This window comes from Mesocricetus auratus, unplaced genomic scaffold (assembly GCF_017639785.1).
Source record: "Mesocricetus auratus isolate SY011 unplaced genomic scaffold, BCM_Maur_2.0 Super-Scaffold_15014, whole genome shotgun sequence".
NCBI lineage: Eukaryota > Metazoa > Chordata > Mammalia > Rodentia > Cricetidae > Mesocricetus > Mesocricetus auratus.
Genome location: NW_024429186.1, coordinates 5,800,197 through 5,825,007, shown reverse-complemented (window position 1 = coordinate 5,825,007; position 24,811 = coordinate 5,800,197). Strand labels below are relative to the sequence as shown.

At 42.3% G+C, this 24,811-nt stretch overlaps 2 gene segments (V, D, J or C); both read right to left on the bottom strand.

The window, feature by feature from the left end:
* The window catches only part of LOC106021008, a gene marked incomplete in the record, with an annotated part of 314,407 nt that overhangs the window by 241,223 nt on the left and 48,373 nt on the right, over positions 1-24,811 (bottom strand).
* On the bottom strand, positions 14,209-14,871 carry LOC121139216. The segment is given in 2 exon segments: positions 14,209-14,697; positions 14,796-14,871. Coding segments are annotated over 2 exon segments (375 nt in total).

Sequence of the window (24,811 nt, the reverse complement as noted above, 5' to 3'; positions counted from 1 at the left end):
ATATTGTATTTTACACCTGTTCGTGTTAGTTTTCAGTTATTTTAGGGTTGGGATTGGAAGGAGGTGCTCAGATTGATCATCTTTCAGATAACCTTAGGTTTAGATGGGATAGACATGCTTAGGATAGAATATGGGCAGATTATAATTTGTTTATCATTTTCTGTGTATACATGCTTTATACACCTTTTCTAAAGATTCACTTTGCTCATTCCGTTTTGCCACTGGCCATGTAGGCTGATGTTCACAGTGACATAAGACAACATGACAGAGGATCCTGTGTGTTCAGGACAGTGTGGAGTTGTTCAAGTCACTGTCGTGTCTTCTGTTCTCATGATTATAAGAATCAAGGCAATTCTGTCTCCAAAGTTTCATCACACACTTTTGGTGTCACTTCAAGACTTTGAGAGAAGCCTCAGCATCTGATGTGCAGACTCTCTTTTCTTATTTACAGTTCCTCAAGTCATGATCCATTAACATAGAGCCCACAGCCCACACAGTTTCTCTGAATGACACTTCTGCAGTTCACACATGAGACACCAGGCTGTTTGGTCATCAGGAACAGAGAGCGACAGAACAGGAACTCTGGAGTCTCTGAAGGCAGCAAAAGCACCAACTGTGAAAATCAGAGCACTCAGTTACCTCTGGGAAGGGCTGACGAGAGATGGAGCCAGGACTGGAGCTGATACCAGCTAGGATGAGCTCACTGGTGTGAGAATTCTGTGTTTTGTAGGGTGTATCACACACCTATAGAGGAGTCATTAGCTTAGACTTCGAGGTGCAAGGTAATATTCAACATGATGCAAATGTTTAATAGTAAGATCTTGCAAAAGAGATAATAACTTCACACTTTATGGGGTCCTATTAGTTTAGAATTAGGAAACTTGGGTGATTTCTTCTCAAAGCTAACTGGAAAACACATTAATTCAGGTAAATTGTGGTTTCTCTTTCACAAGTATAGAAATACAGAGGATGAAATAATTTGGTTTTTTAAAAATCTCAAGCGGTCTTACAGAATTTATAGTCAATGGGGTCATAATTTCAGACCCCCAATGAAGTATAAAAGTGCATGTATGCATATATATGTACTGAAATGTCTGTATGGATATATAAAATTAATGTGGCGATTTGTCTGATAACAAGAAGCAATTTTAGAAGTTTATGAGGAAAACAGCCAGGCTTGAGGGTTATGTTAACTGAAGTAATAGAAAGACAGAATCCCTAATTGACAAGAAGCAGGGCATGCTTGACGATGTGAAAGGCTTGCTTTGTGGTGAAGATCCCATGGAGAACAAGACATTATGGGCTTTTCACCATGCCTTGTTGTTGTAAATCGCCAGGAAAGGGAAGAGAATAGCTCTGAACAACCTGTTCAGTTATGATCCAGAGAACACCCACCACTTCTTTCACAATGGAAACCACACATGTTGTGTCTCTTAGACATCTGTGCCCACTTTGGGGTGTGAGTGGCAGCGGGAGAGACAGGTCTTAGCATTGGCGAGCCCGCCATCCTGCGCATGCTCTGATGGGCACACACCACCATGAGTGCTGTGTTCTCCTTTTCGGTGTTGTCTTATCTCTTGAGAATATTTTTCACAGATTATGCGCAACGTGTCACATCTTGGGGTTGTCTGGTTTTTCATTGTTCTTATAGGATCTTACAAAAGTAGGAGAGTAATTGCGTGATTTTACTAATATTTTGGAGAACTGATAGGAGACACCGTTAATCAGTAAGTTTTATCTCTGGTTACATAAATAATAGTGTTCACATTTTGTGTGACCACTCGTTTTGTGAGAATGCTTTCTCCATGAAACTCTCTAGAGGAAGCCACTAAGAAAAGTCACTCTCAAAGAAAATGCCTTCTGGGTAAAACTGCACATTACCCACAATTATCTTCTATTTCATAGGTAAGTTCTTGTACTTGTGTTCATTCAGTCATGTATTAACTTTTACCTAGTGGACACGTGAATACTCAGTTAATGACCATGTGACAATGACTGTACAGGACTAAACACAGAGGATCCTGTCTGTAAATTGACAGAGGAGCCAACAGTTTCTCTCTCATGGAACAGACTCTCAGCATCTTCTGGACATCAGTTACCTTTTAAAATAACAAAAAGGAATATCCAGCTGAGCCCTAAGTCCATGGTGAGTGGTCTGGGTTCAGTGATCATCAATGAATGATAGGACTTGGAAATCCAGGGTTGGACTCCTCTGCCAGAGCTGCAGGGTCAGGGCAGGCCTGGTTTTTATGGGCACAGAGAAGCCTTATTTGTGTGTCTTCCTTCTTTACCAAGTTCTGGAGTTGGAGCCCTGGTGGAAGGCAGTTTTCTGAGAAGATATTAGACTTTAAAAACACTGATGACACTTACAGAAATTGACCACATTTCATTTAGGTCTCTCTTGTGCAGTTGCTCAGAACATGCTGTGTTTCCACACTGTCACGGTTCCTTAGTTCACATGTGAGATTGAAAATTGCCACAAACAATTGAGTTTCTAGATAGGAGCTCAGTCTTCTTCACTCTCTGTGCTGGACATAGCTTCTCCCTGTCTCCATGATGTGGACCTTGGGCAGGGTCACACGTGCCTAACGAGGCTAGCAGAACTCATTCTCTGTGGTAGCAACCCTTTGAAATCTGCTGACGTTTCTATTTTTATGACACAATAGTGTCCTCAGGACATGAGAGGTTTTCAAGTGAGACATCCCGTGTCACTGTCACTCTACTCATCCTTGCTTGCTAAGGAGACACGTTTCTATTTGCAGCAAACTCACTTATTTTACCCAGACATTCTGTCTTGGATTCCTTTACACTCCCAATTTCCATTATCTTCCTCCACCTCACACCAGGCATCTCATGACTGTCTTAAGGTGTGCTAGTCTAATGTTCATTTCTTCCAATGAACACAATTAGCATACCTCGTATTTGGACTAAGGGTAATGATGACCTTCTTAGTATCTGATCCATTCCCATGCTTCCCATCTACTCATCTCTTTTCTCTGACCACCCCTCACTCTTGCTTCTATGTCACCATTGCTCCCTTGCCCTTGGTCCTCTTTGTCCCTCACTGAAAATGTCTTCCCATCCTAGGGTTCCTGCGTTATTTCCAAAACCTGCCAAACAGAAGGCAGGACACCCAGAACACACAGTCTAGGTTCTGAATACGATAACAACAGGCATTGTCTGACCTTCCCAGTCTCTGTTGCATTGTTTGACAAATGTATTTCCAGCTCCACTCATATCTTTCCTAGGCTCTCTGAGAGCACTGGGAAAGCAGAGATGAAAAGAGCCTAAGAGTTAGAGCATGAGGAAGAGGGCTGTGAAATTCTGAGTCCTGGACATGACATTGTTATCATGGTCATCAGCTCATCCTCTGTTGTTGTCTGTGTAAGTCCTACCTAAGTCCACCACCATAGTGTGGGATACTTCCAAGTCTTCCATCCAACTGAGGAGCTGTTGGATATACGTAGTTGCTGGAGAGGAAGAATCCTTTTTTTGAGACAGTGTTTGTTGGTAGATATACTGTTTTGCAGTGCTTGTCTCCACACATGTGGATATATGGGCAATGTTAACTGGCCTTTAAATGTCATGAAGTTGTTTGAGGCTTCTGTTGGGGAATATTTCATTTTCTCATTTAATTTTTTTGGTGTAATATTCACAGCCCATTTAAATGAAGAAGAAATTAGTACTTGACAAATGCAGAAAGGTTTAGAGTAAAAAAAATAATAAAAATGCATAACGAAGATTCTGGTAAATGTGACTTAAGTGGGTAGACAAGGTGACCCCCAGTAACTGGAATGGTGGAGATGGCTTTTATCACACTGTATTTCAAGTGCTACCTTGCAATACCATAATAATGAAACCAGCATGGTACCAGCACCCACACAGTCATGGAGGGGGGGAGTCTGGCAGAAGAGTCTGGGAGTATGTGGTGATTATGGAGGTACAAGGGGACAGAAAGGATAAGCAATATCACTATATGGGTTCCTTTAGGCCTCTGGGAAGCATCTGCCAGGTAGACATCAGGGCCCTGAACATTTGTAATGCAGATGAAACTGTAGAAGAGGTGCAGAGAAATATATGGGATTATGCCTGGGTTTTGAATTACAGACAGGGGCCAGTAAGAGTTGTAAATTTACTACTTAGATTTCCTGTACACATGGGGAAACTGAATGGTCACTGGCTGGTGGAAACATAACCTAAACTAATCTTAACAGAGAGCACCCGTGACAAGAGACACGGAACACTCGGGCAGGGGCAGACGGGACTTTGGCAGATTCATTAAGAGAGATGTGCTGGGATTGAAATGCGCAAGGTCAACCATTGCATTCTTGTCCTGACAAGGGAGACAGAGGGAGGGCCCTTGGGAGTCTGTGGGTGTGATCTGGGGACTCACGAATGAAGAGAGAACAGGAGCAGAAACACAAGACTCCAGTTGGGCAGTTGATGGTAACTTAGGGATTCCCTATAGGTAAGAGGCCTGAGTAGGAACAGGGGTGTAATTCAAAGAGATCTGGACAGTCCACTCTTTCCATCTGGCAGGACATGAAGGGAAAATGTCACTCGGATTTCCTTCAGCTGGAGTCAGCTGGGATTGCATGCCTGTGGGTTCGAATTTCCTGATCTAAAGGCACAGAGCACACTTGCAGATGACTCATGATTTGGGACATTGACATGAAAGGCCATTTCTACTGAGAGAGAAATACATAAAACTGAATCTGTAAAAAAATTATAACCACATGATCTCTTATAATTCCCATTGGTTTAGAAGAAGGAAACAATGTATAATTAAGTTTTCAAGGCATCATGGGAAAATAGCATTAATTCAGGGAAGGGGCAGGTTTTCCATCATATGCACACCACAAATAAAGAATATCAATTTCACATTTCTCAAAACTGCAGTTTGCTGTAGACATACATGTATATAATGGGATGCATATATTTAGAATATCTACAGTTATATGCTGGCATATCTGATAACAATACGCATATAGACAGAAGGCAATTTGTGAGGAAAGTCATTTGTTCCAGTGTGTGAATGAATAGGAAGTTCAATAGAACCTGACCATTAGAGGAGTCTCTAGAGATTTCCCCTGGGTAGAAAGGAGCCCACAGGTTCTGTCAACTAAGCACATGCTCCTATAGCATAGCACAGTATTTTCTGTGACCTGAAGTAACTCCTACAGTTCCTAGAGTCACCTTTGGTCCTCAGGGCCCCCTATGGTCCTGAGTGTCTCTGCAGGGAGGTTTCTGTTCAGGGTCACACTGGATTTCACTCACTGTGTGTCTGGTACAGTAATACATGGCTGTGTCCTCAGTTTGCACATTGTTCAGTTTTAAGAAAACTTGACTGTTGGAGGTGTCCCTGCTGATGCTCATTCGGGATTGGAGAGCTGAATTATAGTATGTTTTCCCATCATAACCTATTACTCCCATCCACTCAAGCCCCTTTCCTGGAGGCTGGCGGATCCAGTCCACACCATAGCTGGTTAATGAGAACCCAGACACAGTGCAGGTGAGAGACAGGGTCTGTGAGGGCTGCACCAGGCCAGGTCCTGACTCCCTCAGCTGCACCTGGGACAGGATACCTGGGGACAAACAACATCACCATCAGTCATATATCCCATAATGACAAGCCTGGTCCCTCTCCTCAAACCCTGCATACTTACAGCTTGGAAAGGTCACCAGGCAGAGGAGCAGCACCAGGACAGCCATGCTCTGCTCTAGGCTGGAGTGAGAAGGAGATGGGGCTGCTCAGCTAGGCCTGGGCTTTCACTCTGAGCCTGAGGCTGCTTTGCATTGGGGGAGGATCCTGAGAGGATAAAAGGAGGCACAGGGCAAGGTTTTCATTTTTCCATCCTAGAGACTGATGTTTGTCTTCTGTTTTGTGAGGAGCTGGTGATAGAAACTCAGGATCATTCTCTTTGTCCAGGCTGGATTCTCATGTCTGGATAAACAGAAATTATCTCAGTTATACTGTGAAGATTTTGTAAGAAAAACATGAGAATGTTCGTAGTACGTGAGTCCTCATTCATTTAGTATAGGCAAAATAGGATATCCATGTACTTAACACAGTTTTATGGCCCTAAAACTTGCAGCAGAGAATTCAAATGACATCGGGTCTCTTCATGACCAGAAATCCTGCTTAAGCAACTACTTAATATTCATTCTCTTGGTGTCTGTGGAGGTGTCATATTCTTATGACTATTTGGGAAATAAGTCATGCGAAAGCATTTCACAGCCATTTAGCATATGTGATTTTCCATGTTTTTATGGGAGGAGATCCATAGGACTGGTTTGGGTACAATCATTCTAGGCTCTTGATTTATGACAGTCTAGATGTCATCGATATACTATTGTATCTCCCTTTGTCTCTTCTTGGCTTGTAGCTCATGAACACACAGGTTCCTAAAGATGATTGTTGTATTAGTGAAGGATGTGAAGACAATTTGTTCATAACACCCCATAATAATCAGTAGCCTGTAACATGGTTGGAAATTCATATAAATGAAAGTAATAATAAAAGACAGAGAAACCTTAGTGATGACAGGTAGTGAAGAGGAGAAGAGGACATGCTTGCACACTGGAAACTCTATATCTTGAGGTAAGCATCACCATAGAAAACAATAGGCTGTAGAGCTTTTCTCCAGGCCTTGTAAGTGGAAATCACCATGGAAGGGAAGTGCAGAGCTGGTACCAAACTCCTCAGTCGGGACTCAGAAAATGTCTGTCTTATTTGGCTTTGGAAGCCTCACATTTATCAAAACTTATTTCTTTTTCCCAATCGTTTTTTACTGTGAGTGGCATGGTGACACTGGCTTATCCTTATGGAGTCACCCATCCTGTGATTGTTCTGATGGCCACCCACACTATGACTGTTCTTTCCCTTGTTCATGATGCTGTGCTGTTAGAACAATATTTAAAGACATTCTTCTCAGTGTGTCTCAGCTTGGGTTTGACTGATATTTTCATTGTGGTTACAAAATTTTGGGAAGAAGTATTCCAGAAAGAATAGCACGTTTCTCATACTGTATCTGGGAAGTTTTAATAATTCCAATGGCTGAAGTGTTTTTTTGTCTTTGATTATCTCTTAGAGAGTTTGTGTCTGTAAATTGTACTGTCTTACTTAAAGGGATTATCTTCTTCATGAAACTTAATAGAAGGAAATCACTAAGAAAACAATCGCTAGAAAAGGTATCATGTTCATGATCATATCCATCATTATTTAAAATTATATTCTTTTGGGAGATGGATCCTTATTTTTTTAATTGTTCAGTTCTAATTTACTCATGCATGATGGACACATGGACATTCTCTTCATGGGTCATGTAGTAAAGACAGAACCTGCCTATCCATTTGTGTGCTGATGAGATTCCTGTCAACATAACACAAGCTAGGATCATCAGGGAACAAGTAATTTTAGGTGGAAAAAATGCTTCCATCAGTTTGGTCTGCAGGCAAGTCTGTGCTGTGTGTGGCCTTGTGGGAGGGAAATGTGTTACTGGTGGTGGACGTTGAGTTTTCTAATGGTAAGCCTGGACAATGATTCTTTGCCATATTCCCTGCCATGGTGCTAATGGACTAGACCTCTGAAATTGTAAGTAGTACCCAACTAAATGTTTTCTTTTATGATAGTTGCCGTGGTCGTGGTGTCTCTTCCCTGAAATAGAACACAGACTAAGACAACACTAAAAGAAAATTTCAAAAAATTAACAAAAATATTATTTGAAAACTAGTAAAAGGAAGCCAAAGGAATATTGACTTCAAACTATCTACAAAGGATACCAGGTGACAACATTAGAAACATTTTACATATCAATCCCAGTTCCCTCTCCTTTACATACTCCCACAGCTCGCAATGACCCCCCCATCCCATCCTCCATCCACTCCCAATGTAGGGTGTGGCCTTTCATGAGGGATCACCAAAATCTGTCAAATCAAATGTGGCAGGGTCTAGGTGCCCCGCCCTCTGTGTATCTAGGCTAAGAGAGTATCCCTAAATAGGAAATGGCCTCATGAAGTCCGTTCATGCATTAGGGATACATGCTGCTTCCACTCCAGAGGCCCCATAGACTGCCCAGTGCTACTAGCTGACACCCACATTCAGGGGGACTGGGTTGGTTTTCTGTTGCTTCCCCAAATGTCAGACTGTGGTCCATGAGTTATCACATGCTCAGGTCAGCTGTTTCTGTGTCTCTTCAAGCCTTGTCTCAACTCCTTTGTTCATCACTCTTCCCTCTCTGAAACTGGATTCCAGATGTTTGGCTGTGAATCTCTGCTTCTGCTCCTGTCAGCTACTGGATGAGGGCTCTAGGATGGCATTTAAGGTAGCCATCATTCTCATTACAGGGGAAGGGCATTTATGATAGCCTCAACTATTGCTTAAGGTCCTGTTACTGGATAATGACTCCCAACCAGCTCAGGAGAACTTGTTCCTTTCATCTTCTCTGGGAACCATGTATGTCTTCCTTAGGGTCCTCCTTGTATCCTAGCTTCTTTTTTGGTGTGGATTGTAGACTGGTAATCCTTGCTCTATGTCTAAAATCCACATATGAGTACATACCATTTTGTCTTTTTGTGACTGGGTTACCTCATTTAGGATGGTTTCTTTTAGTTTCATCCATTTGCAAGCACATTTCAAGATTCCATTTTTTTCTGCTGACTAGTACTCCTCTGTTTAAATGTACCACATTTTCTGTATCCATTCTTCAGTTGAAGTGCATCTAGGTTGCTTCTATGTTCTGACTATTACAAATAATGTTGCTATGAACACAGATATAGAGTGCATTTTCCCGCCAGTCACACTGTCTGAACCCCCAAATATCTCAAGAGACTCGATAATAATTATGAAGCTGTTGGCCATTTCCTTTGTTTCTTACTGGCTATCTCTGACTTAAGTATGTAACCAATAAATGTTAATCTAAGTATTTCTCTTACCATAGAAAAGGGTCTGGATCTCTTACTCTGGCGGTCTACATCGTGTCTCTCTCTGCCTCTCTTTCCCAGAATAATCATTGACTCCTAGTACCAACTATCTTGCTACCCTATTGTCCACAAGTGCTTATTTCAACAACCAATAACAGACAGATTTACAGAATAACATCTCCTATCACACAGATGAACAGATGTCCTTGCTGTATGAATGTGCATCCTTCGGGTATATGCCTGATTGTATAGTGAGGTAGACTGGTTCCTATTTTCTGGAGAAATTGGCTTACTGATTTCCAAAGTGGCTGTACGAGGTTTCCCTCCCACCAGTAATGGAGAAGTATGTCCCGTTCTCCACATCCTCTCCAACATACACTGCCTTTGCTGTTTTTGATTTGCCATTCTGACAAAAAAAAGACAAGTATAAGATGATAGTTCAGAATTGTTTTGATTTGCATTTCTCTGATGGCTAAGGATATTGAGCTATTTCTTTTTTATTTATTTATTTATTTTTCAGTTTAAATTTAGATAAGAAACATGGTTGCTTCACAAGTCAGTTCCAGGTCCCTCTCCCTTTCCTTCCCCTCCTCCCGGATTTCTTAAGTGTCTTTTAGACAGCGATCAGGGCCTTGTGGAGTCTAGGGAAGACAACTTTCAGAGGTGGTGAGCGTGGGTAGCTGCCATGTCATCTCTCAGCTCTCCAAAGGAACTTTGATGTTTTCCCCTTCCACATTTCTTTGTGCGTGTGATATGGTTGTCCTCTCTGGGGGCTCCAGAGCAGACACCCATGTCTGGTGCCCTCACTGTCCATGTTCTTCTCCTGTGGCCCCAATCTGTCTAAAACAGTGGCGGTTATAGAAAAATCAATCTTATGATTATACACATCTGCCGTTGTGTCACAAGAGAATCCGTACCGAATACAAAGCCATTCCTGAGCATGGCGCAGGTGTAGAAGGCTGTTGGGAATTTGTTGTATGCAAGGTTCTATTGACCCTGTTGATGCAGGTAAGAGTTATAGGTTCAGGGTGGGTCTGGCAGCATATCCCATTGAGATGCTTCAGTAGACGGGAGCTTTATTTCTGGTCTAGTAATTCTCTCTGCATCTCACAGTAGCACAGTCCCTAACTTCACCAACACAGAGATCAGCAGCAGGGAAATTTGGGTTTTGGATGTGTCACTGAAAGGTAGCTGTGGTTTCGAGGACTGGGCTTTCTTCACCCTCATGCAATGTTCACATTCTGGGGATTTAGTGAACTTGGCTTAATAAGAGGTGCTGTCTGTCACAGAGAATTCTGTCTGTGCATGTGACAGGGAGTCTGTGAGCTCTTTCACAGTTTTGGGACAGACTCCAGCAGCTGTTCCTGGAGCAGAACCCGGAGAGTATTCTCAGAATGAAGTGCTAACCATCCCATTCCATCTTCTAAAATCCTGCAACACTCATCTGTGTGTGCTGTACCCAGTGCCAAGTATCATTCTCAATGGGTCCCAAGCCAGGTGTGTTCTTTGGTGTTCTGTGCGCTTCCAATTTGCATGCTAGAAGATTGTCTCACCCGAGGACCCATGACCTTGATGAGGCCACTAGTGTCAGGTGGAACTTGTGTATAGTAATTTGTCAACCGTAAGGCTGAAAACACAACCAGGGTCCAGAGTCAGATGGAGACTGATTGTGACTGTTAAGTGTCGCACTGTTATATTGGGAACTCTGACCTTATTGTGTGGTGGTCCTCCAACTGCAGGTGAAGAGAGGGCACAGAGGAGGATATTGCTGCTGTTGGGCTGCCATTGTACACCCTAATTAATCTTAATAAACAATCTCCCACAGGTGGGTCCATCATGGGCTAAAAGGCTCACCACATTTGCCCTTAGATTCTTGCATGCCAGGTGGTTCTTAATGCAAGCCCTGTGGACTCTGTAACCACACACATCCTTTGCTCCGGGATCTATTCTGAGAGAAGCCTGTCACTGCATATTGATTGACCCATGACAGCTCTGTCCCCTTCATGTCTATTCTGAGTCAGCACATTGAAGCAGTGGAATTGCACAACATTTTCATTTTTAATGTTATATCTTATGCTCTTCATATCTCCTGAAACATACCCAAACGTTTCCAGTTTACTTAAATTTAGCAACTCTTCTAGGAAACCTAAACTGAAGTTAATTTCATTCAAAGAGTTCACTCAAAGTGACCCCACATGGAATTCCACCTGTGTCAGTAATGACCCAGGGACAGTGCAGGAAGAGCAGGTGAACCAGACCCACAGAGTCACAGAGGGAGAACAGGCTGAGTTAGAAACAGAGCCTAGGGGAGGTCTGGGGTCAGCAGAATTTTATCCTCCAGGAACCAAAGGCAAATAACTTCCTAAGATGGGCTGTGCAGCATCTGCCAAATCTCCAAAGGATTTGAGATATGTGGGATGAAAGAGGAACATTTTTGGCCATATGATATAAAAATTCCCACCCCATCTTGCGCAGAGCAATTCCCTCATTGTCCTTAAGACTCATTTAGAACATTCTTTCAAATTATTTTTTACATGTATGAGTGTTCACCAGCATCTGAGTCTTCTGTATACCATGTGGTTTCCTTTGTCATGTGACCATCCTACATTCTGACTTGCTTTATTCTTTCATTCCAGTCATCTCTACCCAACACTGAGAACCATCTGGGAATAACTCGTTTCCATTCAGTACTGTAAGTGTAAGTTAGTGCTCATCACGTGTTTTCTGAGTGAGTGGTGAGGAGTGAAAGTTGGGCTTCAGAGATAATGCAACCCTTGAAGTGAGGGAACTCTTACATGGACTCAAGCCCTCCTGTGTGGCAAGAGATTGAACTGCAGATCTATTCTCACAGCTCTGTTCAAGTTTCTTTTTAAATTTCTAAGGGCATCTGACCTGAATAAGGTACAGATCATCACACAAGGCAATTAAAAGTTTATATTCAGTAAAGGAGTCTAAATGGCTGAGAGACACTTGTGAAAGTGCTCAACATCCCTAGCCATCTAGGAAATGCAAATCAAACCAACTCTGAGGTACCACCTTACTCCTTTCAGAATGGCTAAAATCAAAAACTTCAATGACAATTTATTTTGAGAGGATGTGGAGAAAGGGGATCACTCTTCCACTGCTGGTGGTAGTGCCAACTCATACACACACTTTGGAAATAAGTGTGAAGATTCCTCAGGAAAATGAGACCCAGCAATTCCACTCTTAGGCATATACCCAAAAGATGCACATTCATACAACAAGGATGTCTGTTCCACTATGTTCATAGCAGCACTATTTATAATAGCCAGATCCCGGGAGCAACGTAGATGCCCTTCAAGTGAAGAATGGATAGAGAAAATTCAGCAGGAAAAAACATTGAAATCCTGAAATTTGCAGGCAAATGGATGACACTAAAAGAAACCATCCTGAGTGAGGTAACCCAGTCACAAAAAGAGAAACATGTTATACCTACTCATATATGGATTTTAGACATGAATCAGGGGAGTGCCAGCCTATAATCCCACTGCCAGAGAGTCTGGGAAACAGAACCTTCATCCAGTGACTGTGGAAGCAGTGGCAGACACCCACAGCTGGACACTGAACTGAACTGGAATCCAGTGACAGAAAGGGAGGACTTCTGGGAAAAGGAGTTAATACTGGGTTGGTTTAACCCACAGAAACAGTTGACCTGAACAAGGTGGAGCTCTTGGATCCCGGATTGATTGCTGAGTGGAAAGCATGGGGCTGATCCAGACACCCTGAATGTGGGTGTCAGTGAGGAGGCTTAGGTAATCTATGGGGCCTTGGGTAGTATTTATCCCTGAAATAAAAATGAACTTTGGGTGCCCATCTCATAAAGAGGGATGCTCTCTCAGCCTGGACTCTTGTGGGATGGCCTAGGCCCTGCCCTGGATGAAATGGTAGACTCTGGAGATCCACCATGGAGAGAGCCACCCACTCTGGGGATCAGATAGAGATTGGGCGGGGACCTGGGGGGCATGGTGTAGAATGTGGGTTAGGCGGGGAGGGAGAGATAGCTGGGATTGACATTGTTTCTAACTTAAATTTTTAAAAAAGGAAAAAAACAAAATGAGAAATGTAATATTGAAATATGACTGTTTGAATCAAGTGTCATATGTACTACATAAGAATTTGCCATTGTGCTGAATCATAGCATTAGATGAGAACTTTATAAAATATACTGTTTTAAATATGTGTAAATATTTCTGTGTGGGTAGTGCAGTGATCTCGGAGACCAAGAGGGGCCACATGTTCCTCTAGACTGTCACTGGTTGTGAGCTGCCCTGAGTCTAGGGCTAACAATCTCCATGTTCTTTTTTTTCTTCAAGTCTTGATGCTGATTACCACACATAATCATGTCTGCACTGGATGATGATCTGCATTTTGTTCACGTCCTATACCCTTACAAATTTAAAAACAACTTTAACAGGTCTGTGAAAATAGATTATGCACGGCTTGGGTGGGATCTACACTCAGAACTTAGATCTTTATGACAAGTAAATGCCAGATTTGGCAATGAACAAATTATTGCATCTAAGTGAAATGGTGACAGCATAATCACTTGGACTCACCGACCAACCAGTGTGGTCAGTTGGTCAATTCCAGGCACAGTTATAGAGTTTGTCCCAGATATGTGCAGACTGATAGAGAGAATCATATGTCCACACACACACACATGCATACACACACACACAGACACACACGTGCATAGCACACTTGTACACATACACACACAAGCATACTTTGACACACACGCAAACATACATACTCACAAAGTTACACACACGTAGGGAGAGATTTGAATATCTGTAGCATTGACGACTTCCGTGTGGGTGTGCTCACGTGTACCTAGAACATACAGTGGATAAACAGAGTGAGGGATAGGAGACTCTCGCTCTTTGGGGAATTGTAGGGAGAGATAGGACGTACCCGTAACACAGCTATACGGGACTGGTTAGCGCTATGGATACGTATATCCTCTCCCTAAACACACACACACACACACACACACACACACACACACACACACACACACACACACACACACACACACGTACATACAATGAGACAGAGAAAGACGGAAGGCCAAAAGAACAGAGGGGGCCGCAGAGGGAGAGAGGAAGATGGAGACGAGAGAGGAAGAGAGGGGAAAAAGGCATAAAGGCAAAGAGGTCAGGGGAGAAACAGTAAAATAAATTAAAAAAACACTGATTCCAATGGAAAATGTATAATTGAATAGGTATTTGGGCTCTTGTTGAATTACTACACATCACAACTGTTGAGTGAAGCCCTGAGTGTGGTGTGGAGAGGAAGCCCAGACAGAGAGGAGTCCAGCCCGGTTTGCCTGTCTGAACAGGCTCCTATGTGACCAGAGCTTTCTGTGCTCTCAGCGCCCCCTGCTGGTTCCAAGTTTCCTACATGGAGGTTTGTGTCTGAGCTCTCAGCAGCGTTCACTCACTGTGTCTCTTGCACAGTAATACATGGCTGTGTCCTCAGACTTGAGGCTGTTCATTTGCAGGTACAGGGTGTTCTGGGCATTGTCTCTGGAGATGGTGAACCGGCCCTTCACCTCGTCGGCGTAGTTGATGGTATTACTGGTATGACTAATACTTGCAACCCACTCCAGCCCCTTGCCTGGAGCCTGGCGCACCCAGCTCATCCAGGAGCTACTGAAGGTGAATCCGGAGGCTGCACAGGAGAGTTTCAGGGACTTTCCAGGCTGCGATAAGCCTCCCCCAGACTCCAGCAGCTGCACCTCACACTGGACACCTGCAAACAGAGAATTCTAGTCAGAAAACTGTCACAGAAGCTAATTTTTCTCTTTCTCATGTCCACACAACAAGCAGTATCTCCTCTCTACTAATTACCTTTTAAAATAACAACAAGACAAAGCCAAATAAGCTTCAAGTCCATGGTGAGTGGCCTGTGTTAAGTGCTGATCACAGAATGGGAGGACCCAGGAATCCAGATCTGGGCTCCTCTGCCAGAGCTGCAGGGTCAGGGCAGGGCTGGCTTTCATGGGCACAGAGGAGCCTTATTTGCATGTCTTCCTGCTGTAGGAGGCTCTGGAGTTGCCTGGTAAGAGGGCAGTACTCAGAGCAGACATAAGACATCAGACACACAAATGGCAGTTAGAGAAAATGACAGAGTAAAGTATCACTCGCTGTGCACTTTATTTTCATATAAAGTATTCACCACACTTAGTTTACTTCCTTTTTCTTTTTTATCTTTTCTCAAGTGTTCTTTTTTTAAATTGATTTTATTTAAATTAAAAATAATCTTATTTTACATACCAATTGCATTTCCCTCTCCCTCCTTTCCTCACATTCCGCCACAAGCCCCTGCATCCTATATTCCCTCCATGTACTCTTCATGGTGGGTGAGTCCTCTCAAGTGGGGTCTGTCACATCATTTGTGTCAGAATCCAGGCCCTCCCCCATGTGTCTAGGCTGAGAGAGTGTCCCTCCATGTGGAATGGGCTCCCAAAGTCCATTTGTACACTAGGGATAGACAGTGGTGTCACTGCCAAAGTCCCACAGACTGCCCAGGACCCCCAACTGAGACCCACATTCAGGGGGTCCTGGTTTGGTCCTATGTTGCTTCCCCAGGTGTCAGACTGGGGTCCATGAGCTCCCACTTGCTCAGGTCAGCTGTAATCTATGGAACTTTGGGTAATATTTATCCCTGGCATACAAATGGATTTTGGCTGCCCACATCACAATGAGGGATACTGTCACAGCCTGAACTCTTGCGGGATGGCCTCAGCTCTGCCCTGATGAAGTGACAAACTCTCGAGATCCTCCATGGAAGGCCCCACCATCCCTGTGCATGGGAGCAGAGATAGGGTGAGGTACTGGGGGCCCTGGCAAGGGTGTGCAGGGGAGGAGGGGATGGAGATGGAGTTGGGATCTGCATGTGAAGCATGGTTTTCTATCTTAAATTGAAAAATCTATTTAAAATGATGTATTGAGGTACAGTGGGTATACAGTAATATCTGCTTACTATCACGTGTTTTGTTGAGATCTCATGGGAGTAAGCATCCATGAAGCCACTATACTGTAAGACTGAAAACACCCCTGAATTTTCTGTCAATATGCCCTACATAACTACATTAACCACTTTGGGGCATATGTACTGACAATGTTTATGCCTGTGAATGAGTTCTCCTGGCCTTTTCCACTTAGAAATAGGTTTGCTGGATTTCTGTAATGGCAGTAGATCCTCTACCTTTCTCTGTTTTCCATACAGATGGGTGGGTTTTTTCCAGGCTTTTGCTTTCACACTGCCTGTGTTTTCGATGGTTTGTTGTCTGTTTTACACAGCACCCTTCTGTCCCACTGTCTAGAAACTCAGCAGATACTCAGTCAGTGTTAAGTTTTGTTTTAACAGATACATGAAATGTAAAGTCATGAATGTTGCCAGCCTCCACCTGTCAGAGACCTGCCTTTGTTTTGTAATAGTTGTACACTGAGTGAAGATTTTTCTGTGATTGCTGTAATAGCTCCAATAGCTGGGCAGGAGATATAGGTGGGACCTCTGGGCAAAGGGAAGAAGAGTATAGTCGAGGCTTATTGGATGCCAGCCAGACCCAATGAGGCAGACACTCAGATGGGACAGATTTAACAGCAGAATGGTAGAATGCAGATTACTAAACTATGGGTTAATTGAAGTTATAAGAGCTTGAAAGCAAACCTAAGGTAAAGGCCTAGATGTCAAAATTAATACTGTGTTTCCATGTCATATTTGTGACCTACAAACCAGAGAAAATTCTTTTACTTACAGAATCCAACGTGGATGCACATATTTCCACAAAGGAAGTGAGAAAGCTTTAAAACTCTTCGAAACTATCAACAGGAAGCTAGACACAGTTTTTCAGGCAGGCCATGGTGAGGGATGAACTCTCTGCAGGTGCCTGAGGACTTGAGTCACCCAGTGCCATGTGCAGAGCTGCGTGGCCGGTAAGCCTTGGCTCACATGGTCAGAGTAGACTGCAGACACCAGTAAAACATTCCAGACAAGAAAACAGATTCAGTAGTGTTTGTATACAGTCATAGAAAAAACCAATAGTTATCTGGCCAAGGGTCTCCCAATCTGCACAGGCTTTGCCCTCCCTGAATCTGCTTGATAAATTTCTGTGCAAGCTATTTAATATCTTCCTTTTTTGATTTACTTATTCTTTTTTAAATTCTTTATTATAATTATTATTTAGTTTTAAGTTTAAATTTTGAAGAAACAAGGTTGATTCACAAGTCAGTTCCAGGTCCCTCTCCCTTTCCCTCCACAACTCCCATACCCTCCCAGCAACCACCCCTTTATCTCCTCATTTTCCAAGGGAGGGTGAGGCCCTCCATGGGGGTGTCCATAGTCTTTCATTTCATCCAGGACAGGGCCTAGACCCTCCCCCAAGAGTTAAGGGCGTGAGTGCATCTCATCTCAAATTGTTGGGAGTCCAAAGTCCATGTATATACTCGGGTTGAATACTGATCTACTGTCCAAGGCTCAATAGATTACCTAGGTCTCCTCACTGACACCCACATTCAGGGGGTCTTGATCAGTCCCATGCTGGATTCCCAGGCATCAGCCTGGGATTCAATGTTTAACCTTTTTCAGGTCAGGTGTTTCTGGGGGTTAAACCAACCCAGTCTTAATCCCTTTGGTCATCAGTCCTCCCTCTCTGTCACGGGATTTCTTGAGTTCAGCTCAGTGCTTAGCCGTCGGAGTCTGCCTCTTCTTCCATCATCCACTGAATGAAGTTTCTGTTTCCGAGACTCTCTGGCCATGGGATTGTAGGCTGCCACTCCCTAGATCTATGTCTAAAATCCACATATGAGAGAGTATATGCCATGTTTCTCTTTTTGTGACTGTGTTACTTCACTCAGGATGGTTTCTTCTAGTGTCAGCCATTTACCTGTAAATCTCAGAATTCAATTGTTTTTTTTTTTCTGCTGAATAGACCTCCACTGTGTAAATGTATCACATTGTCTCTATCCACTCTTTGGTTGAGGGGCATCTAGGTTGCTTCCCGGTTCTGGCTTTATAAATAATGCTGCTATGAACATAGTGGAACAGACATCCTTGTTGTATGAATGGGCATCTTTTGGATATATGTCTAAGAGTGGAATTGCTGGGTCTTGTGGTAGGTTTATTCCCCTTTTTCTGAGGAATCTCCATACTGATTTCCAAAGTGGCTGAACAAGTTGGCATTCCCACCATCAATGGAGGTGTGTTTCCCTTTCAACACATTATATCCAGCATAAATTGTCGTTTGTGTTTTTGATTTTACCCTTCTGATGGGAGTGAAATCGTATCTCAGAGTTGTTTTGATTTGCATTTCCCGGATGGCTAAGGATGTTGAGCACTTTCTCAAGTGCCTCTCAGCAATTTTAGACTCCTTTATTGAAAAACCTCTCTTTAGTTCTGCAGCCCACTTTTTAATTGGATCCTTTGGTGTTTTGGAGACTCACTTCTCGAGTCTTTTTAAATTTTGGAGATCAACCCTCTGTCAGATGTGGGATTAGTGAATATTTTTCCCATTCTATGGGCTGCTTTTTTGTCTTGCTGACTGTGTCCTTTGCCTTACAGAAGCTTCTCAGTTTCAGGAGGTCCCATTTATTAATTGTTGATCTCACTGTCTGTGCTACTGGTGTTATGTTCAGGAAGCTGCTCCTGTACCAATTTGTTCAAGGGTACCACCCACTTTCTCTTCTAAGATGTTCAGTGTGGCTGGATTTATGTTGAGGTCTTTGATCCATTTGGACTTAAGTTTTGTGCATGGCGATAAACATGGATCGATCCACATTCTTCTACATGCCAGCCTCCAGTTATGCCAGCACCATTTGTTGAAGATGCTTTCTTTATTTCATTGTATATTTTTAGCTTCTTTGTCAAAGATCAGATGTTCATACGTGTGTGGGTTAAAATCAGTGTTTTCAATTCGATTCCATTGGTCTACCTGTCTATTTTTGTGCCAATACCAAGCTGTTTTCAGGACTATAGCTCTATAAAAGGGCTTGAAGTCAGGGATGGTGATGCCTCCAGATGCTGCCTTGTTGAACAGAGTTGTTTTGGCTATCCTGGGTCTTTTGTTTTTCCATACAAAATTGATTATTGTTCTTTCAAAGTCTATGAAGAATTGTTCTAGGATTTTTATGGGGATTGCATTGAAACTGTAGATTGATTTTGGCAGGATTGCCATTTTTACTACATTGATCCTACCTATCCAAGAGCATGGGAGATCTCTCCATTTTCTGAGGGCTTCTTTAATTTCTTTCTTTAAAGATTCAAAGTTCTTGCGATACAGGTCTTTCACTTGTTTTGTAAGTGTTACCCCAAGGTATTTTATGTTGTTTGTGGCAATTGTAAAGGGTGATGTTTCTCTGATTTCTTTCTCAGCCCTTTTATCATCTGTATATAGTAGGGCTACTGATTTTCTTGAGTTGATCTTGTAGCCTGCCACTTTGCTGAAGGTGTTAATCAGCTGTAAGAGTTCCCTGGTAGAGTTCTTTGGGTCATTTATGTAAACTATCATATCGTCTGCAAACAGTGAAAGTTTGACCTCTTCCTTCCCAATTTGTATCGCTCTTAATCCCCTTTTGTTGTTTAGTATCTTTCACGTGTTACTTGGAAAAATACCGATGTTTTGCAGAGGAGCTGTGCTTGGCATTACACCTCCGTCATCTGCTGGCCAGGGTTGCTAACTGCATGTAACATTCCCCAAACCAATTGCAGGTGGCAAGCATACTTATATTATACCATGGCAGATAATTTAACACTGCAGAACGTTAGAGATGATAATTGTCAATGTCATGGATTATTTATTAGGAGACAATTATGATATATGTCTAATGCTCACGGTAAGCATCCTAATACATATAATCACATGGAAGAGAGTAATTAAAAACACAGACAATGGAGAAATTGTGCAGATGATTCAAATATTAGAGTCAAATATTCAGGATCTTCATATAAAAGAGGATTTGGCCACTATAGCAGATAACTTGGCACTAAAACAGAACAACCTTCAAAATACTTTTAATTCAATGTCCACTGGATTTATGACCAAAATAGAGTCCAGCCAGGAGGAAGTTACCAAATTACCAGGGACAATTCATTCTGTGTCAAGAAAGTGGCCATTAGCAGACAGAATGATATTTCTGGAAGGCAATTTACATGCCTTTTAGTCCTCCAGGGAGGAAAATATGAAATTCTTGGAATTGCACTTGACTTATAAGTCCAAAGGACATAGAGATTCTATTAAGTCATTGAAACAATTTTTGATTCTGGAAATCCAAGCACTCAGGGCAGAATGAATAAAATCATGCACACATGTTGCAGTAATTTAATATCAGAGGTGCTGGACCATTCTTCCTAAATACAATGGAGGGTTTTGAGAAGACAGGAAGCCAAGCCCCTCTAACTTCAAGGTTTGAAACAAGGTTTTGAGGCTTCCCAAGACAAGATTATTGATGAAGGTAAGTATGCTGATCCTCAGGACCAAGCTGCATTTGACAACTGTACACTATCTTTATGCCGTACCGCAATTGTGAATGCTTTGAATAAGGTTCTTGAGCCAGGAGATAAAATGCAAACGTACACCAAGGTGGTACAGGTGTCTGAGAGAACACTTCCCTCAATTTTTACAAAGGCTGTCTAGAGCAGTAGAAATACAGGTAACTGATTCAGATACTAGGTGACTCCATATAGAATCTCCAGCTTATGAGAATGCAAATCCACAATGCAAACTGGTCAGATCCCATACACGTCTGCCAAGTCCTCTAGCACAGTCAATGATGAGATTGATCGTTTATTTTTATGAAGTGTGTTGGAAGGCTCAGAATTTCATAAGAAACACCATGCTAACAGCAAAGGCTTATAGAAGGACTCTTCTATCACTTGGCAACAAGCCAAGGAAAGAGTAAGAAACTTCCCCACCTGTTCATTCTATAATCAAACTTCATTACCAGCATACAGTAATCTCAGAAGTATTCACAGAAATGAAACTTGGTAAATCGATGCATTTCACTTTCCAGTATTTCGAAGTTTGAAATATGTACATCATACCACAGACACACTCTCAGTCTTCCAATGTGTTACTGCCCTCCGCTCTGAAAAGGTTGAATCTCTTATCACACACCTTTTAGAGGTGATGGCTGTTATGGGTATACCTGCACAAGTAAAAACCGACAATGCTCTGGCATGTGTCTCCAGCTAATTGGAACAGTTTTTCAAATATTATAACACAAAATATTTCATTGATATACCTTACAAACCTTCAGGACAAGCAGTGGTAGAGATCTAACCAACCTCACCTTAAAAGAAATGCTTCATAAACAGCCAGGGGGAACTTAGACCCCCAGACACAGATTATGTAATGCTTTACTAACATTGAACTTTCTTAATGCTAATGAGAAAGGACAAACAGCTGTAGAAAAACACTGGACTACAGAGAAAACTTCTGAAATAAATCAGCCAGTGTGTTTCAAGGGTGTTATGACCTCAGTTTGGAAACCAGGATATGAGTTATATTGGGGAAAGTGTCTTGTGTTTGTTTCCACAGGAGAAGAAAAACTTTGGATTCCATCATAATTGATCAAGATTTGATGCAAACAGGAGAAACCTCAGGAGGAGGAAAGATGACAGCTCATTGACAAGTTCATATTCTACTATGCATAAAAAAGTCCTCATAAAGGGGGGAAGAGAAGTGCTTTCTTGTTTTCACAGGGGCACCTGTTTCCCACCAAGAGAGCCTGAATGAGAATGAGACTTTTGTTACAGTAACATTTTTTCCGTATAGGCTCTCATGAGCTTGGCATCATTCCATTCAGCAGGAAGTAGTTTTTGAATACTATGTCCCCTTCCCTACTGTTGATATTGTATTTTCCACCTGTTTGTGTTAGTTTTCAGTTTTTTTAATGTTGTGATTGGTAGTAGGTGCTCAGATTGGGCATCCCTTTCAGATAAGCTTCGGTTTAGATGGGATAGATATGCTTAGGATAGAATATTGGCAGATTATAATTTGTTTATCATGTTCTGTGTATACATACTTTATACACCTTTTCTAAAGATTCACTTTGCTCATCCCGTTTTGCCACCGGCCATGTAGGCCCAATGCTCACAGTGACATAAGACAACATGACAGAGGATCCTGTGTGTTCAGGACTATGTGGAGTTGTTCAAGTCACTGTCGTGTCTTCTGTTCTCATATTTCTAAGAATCAAGACATTTCTGTCTCCAACGTTTCATCACACACTCTTGGTGTCACTTCAAGACTTTCGAGAGAAGCCTCATCATCTGATGTGGAGACTCTCTTTTCTTATATACAGTTTCTCAAGTCATGATCCAGTAACATAGAGCCCGCAGCCCACACAGCTTCTCTGAATGACACTTCTGCAGTTCACACGTGAGACACCACGCTGTTTGGTCCTTAGGAACAGAGAGCGACAGAGCAGGAACTCTGGAGTCTGTGTAGGCAGCAAAAGCACCAACTATGAAAATTAGAGCACTCAGTTACCTTTGGGAAGGGCTGATGAGAGATGGAACCAGGACTGGAGCTGATACCAGCTAGGATGAGCTCACTGGGGCGAGAATTCTGTTATTTTTAGGGTGTATCACACATCTATAGAGGAGTCATTAGCTTGGACTTTGAGGTGCAAGGTAATATTCACCATGATGCACATGTTTAAAAGTAAGATCTTGCAAAAAGGATAATAACTTAGCACTTTATGTGGTCCTATTAGTTTAGAATTAGGAAACGGGTGATTTCTCCAAGTTAACTGGAAAACACATTAATTCAGGGAAATTGTGGTTTCTCTTTCACAAGTATAGAAATACAGAGGATGAAATAATTTGGTTTTTTAAAAATCCCAAGCTGTCTTAGAGAATTTATAGTAAATGGGGTCATCATTTCAGACTCCGGATGAAGTATAAAAGTGCATGCATGCATATATACGTGATGACATGTGTATGGATATATGAAATTAATGTGGTTATTTGTCTGATAACAAGAAGCAATTGGATATTTTAGAAGTTTATGGGGTAAATAGCCAGGCTTGAGGGTTATGTTAACTGAAGTAATAAAAAGACAGAATCCCTAATTGACAAGAAGCAGGGCATGCTTGACGATGTGAAAGGCTTGCTTTGTGGTGAAGATCACCATGGAGAACAAGACATTATGGGCTTTTCACCATGCCTTGTTGTTGTAAATCGTCAAGAAAGGGAAGAGAATAGCTCTGAACAACCTGTTCAGTTATGATCCAGAGAACACCCACCACTTCTTTCACAATGGAAACCACACATGTTGTGTCTCTTAGACATCTGTGCCCACTTTGGGGTGTGAGTGGCAGCGGGAGAGACAGGTCTTAGCATTGGTGAGCCGACCATCTTGCGCATGCTCTGATGGGCACACACCACTATGAGTGCTGTGTTCTCCTTTTCGGTGTTGTCTTATCTCTTGAGAATATTTTTCACAATTATGTTCAACGTGTCACATCTTGGGGTTGTCTCATTTTTCATTTTTCTTATAGGATCTTACAAAAGTAGGAGAGTAATTGCGTGATTTTCCTAATGTTTTGGAGAACTGGTATGAGACCCCCTTAATCAATAAATTTTATGTTCGGTTACATTAGTAATACTATTCACATTTTGTGTGACCACTTGTGTTGTGAGATTGCTTTATCCATGATACTCTCTAGAGGAAGCCACTAAGAAAAGTCACTCTCAAAGAGAATGCCTTCTGGGTAAAACTACACATTACCCACAATTATCTTCTATTTCAGAAGTAAATTCTTGTCCTTGTGTTCGTTCAGTCATGTCTTAACTTTTACCTAGTGGACACGTGAACACTCAGTTAATGACCATGTGACAATGACTGTACAGGACTAAGCACAGAGGATCCTGTCCATAAAACTGACACAGAAGCCAACATTTTCTCTCTCATGGCACAGACCCTCAGCATCTTCTGGACATCAGTTACCATTTAAAATAAAAAGAAGGAAAATTCACCTGAGCCCCAAGTCCATGATGTGTGGTCTGTGTCAGTGATCATCATAGAATCTGAGGAGCTGGAAATCCAGGGCTGGACTCCTCTGCCAGAGCTGCAGGGCCATGGCAGGTTTGGTTTTCATGGGTACAGAAAAGCCTTATTTGCATGTATTCCTGCTTTTACAAACTCTGGAGTTGGAGCCCTGGTGGATGGCATTTTTCTGAGCAGATAGGAGACATTAAAAACACTGAGGACACCAACAGAAATTGACCACATTTCATTTAGGTCTCTCTTGTGCAGTTGCTCAGAACATGCTGTGTTTCCACACTGTCACGGTTCCTTAGTTCACATGTGAAATTACAAAGCTCCAGAAACAATTGAATTTCTAGATAGGTGCTCAGTCTTCTTCACTGTCTGTGCTGGACATGACTTCTCCCTGACTCCATGATGTGGACCTTGGGCAGGGTCACTCCTGCTTCACGAGGCTAGCAGAACTCTTTCTCTGTGGTGGGATCCCTTGGAATTCTGCTGAAGTTTAGATTTTTATGACACAATAGTGTCCTCAGGACATGAGAGGTTTTCAAGTGTGACATCCCTTGTCACTGTCACTCTACTCATCCTTGCTTGATAAGGAGACACGTTTCTATTTGCAGCAAACTCACTTGTTTTGCACCTGACATTCTGTCTTTGATTCCTTTACACTCCCAATTTTCATTATCTTCCTCCACCTCACACCAGGCATCTCATGACTGTCTTAAGTTGTGCTAGTCTAATGTTCATTTCTTCCAATCAACACAATTAGCATACCTCGTATTTGGACTAAGGGTAATGAACCTTCTTCGTATCTGATCCGTTTTCATGCTCCCCGACTACTCATCTCTTTTCTCTCACCACCCCTCACTC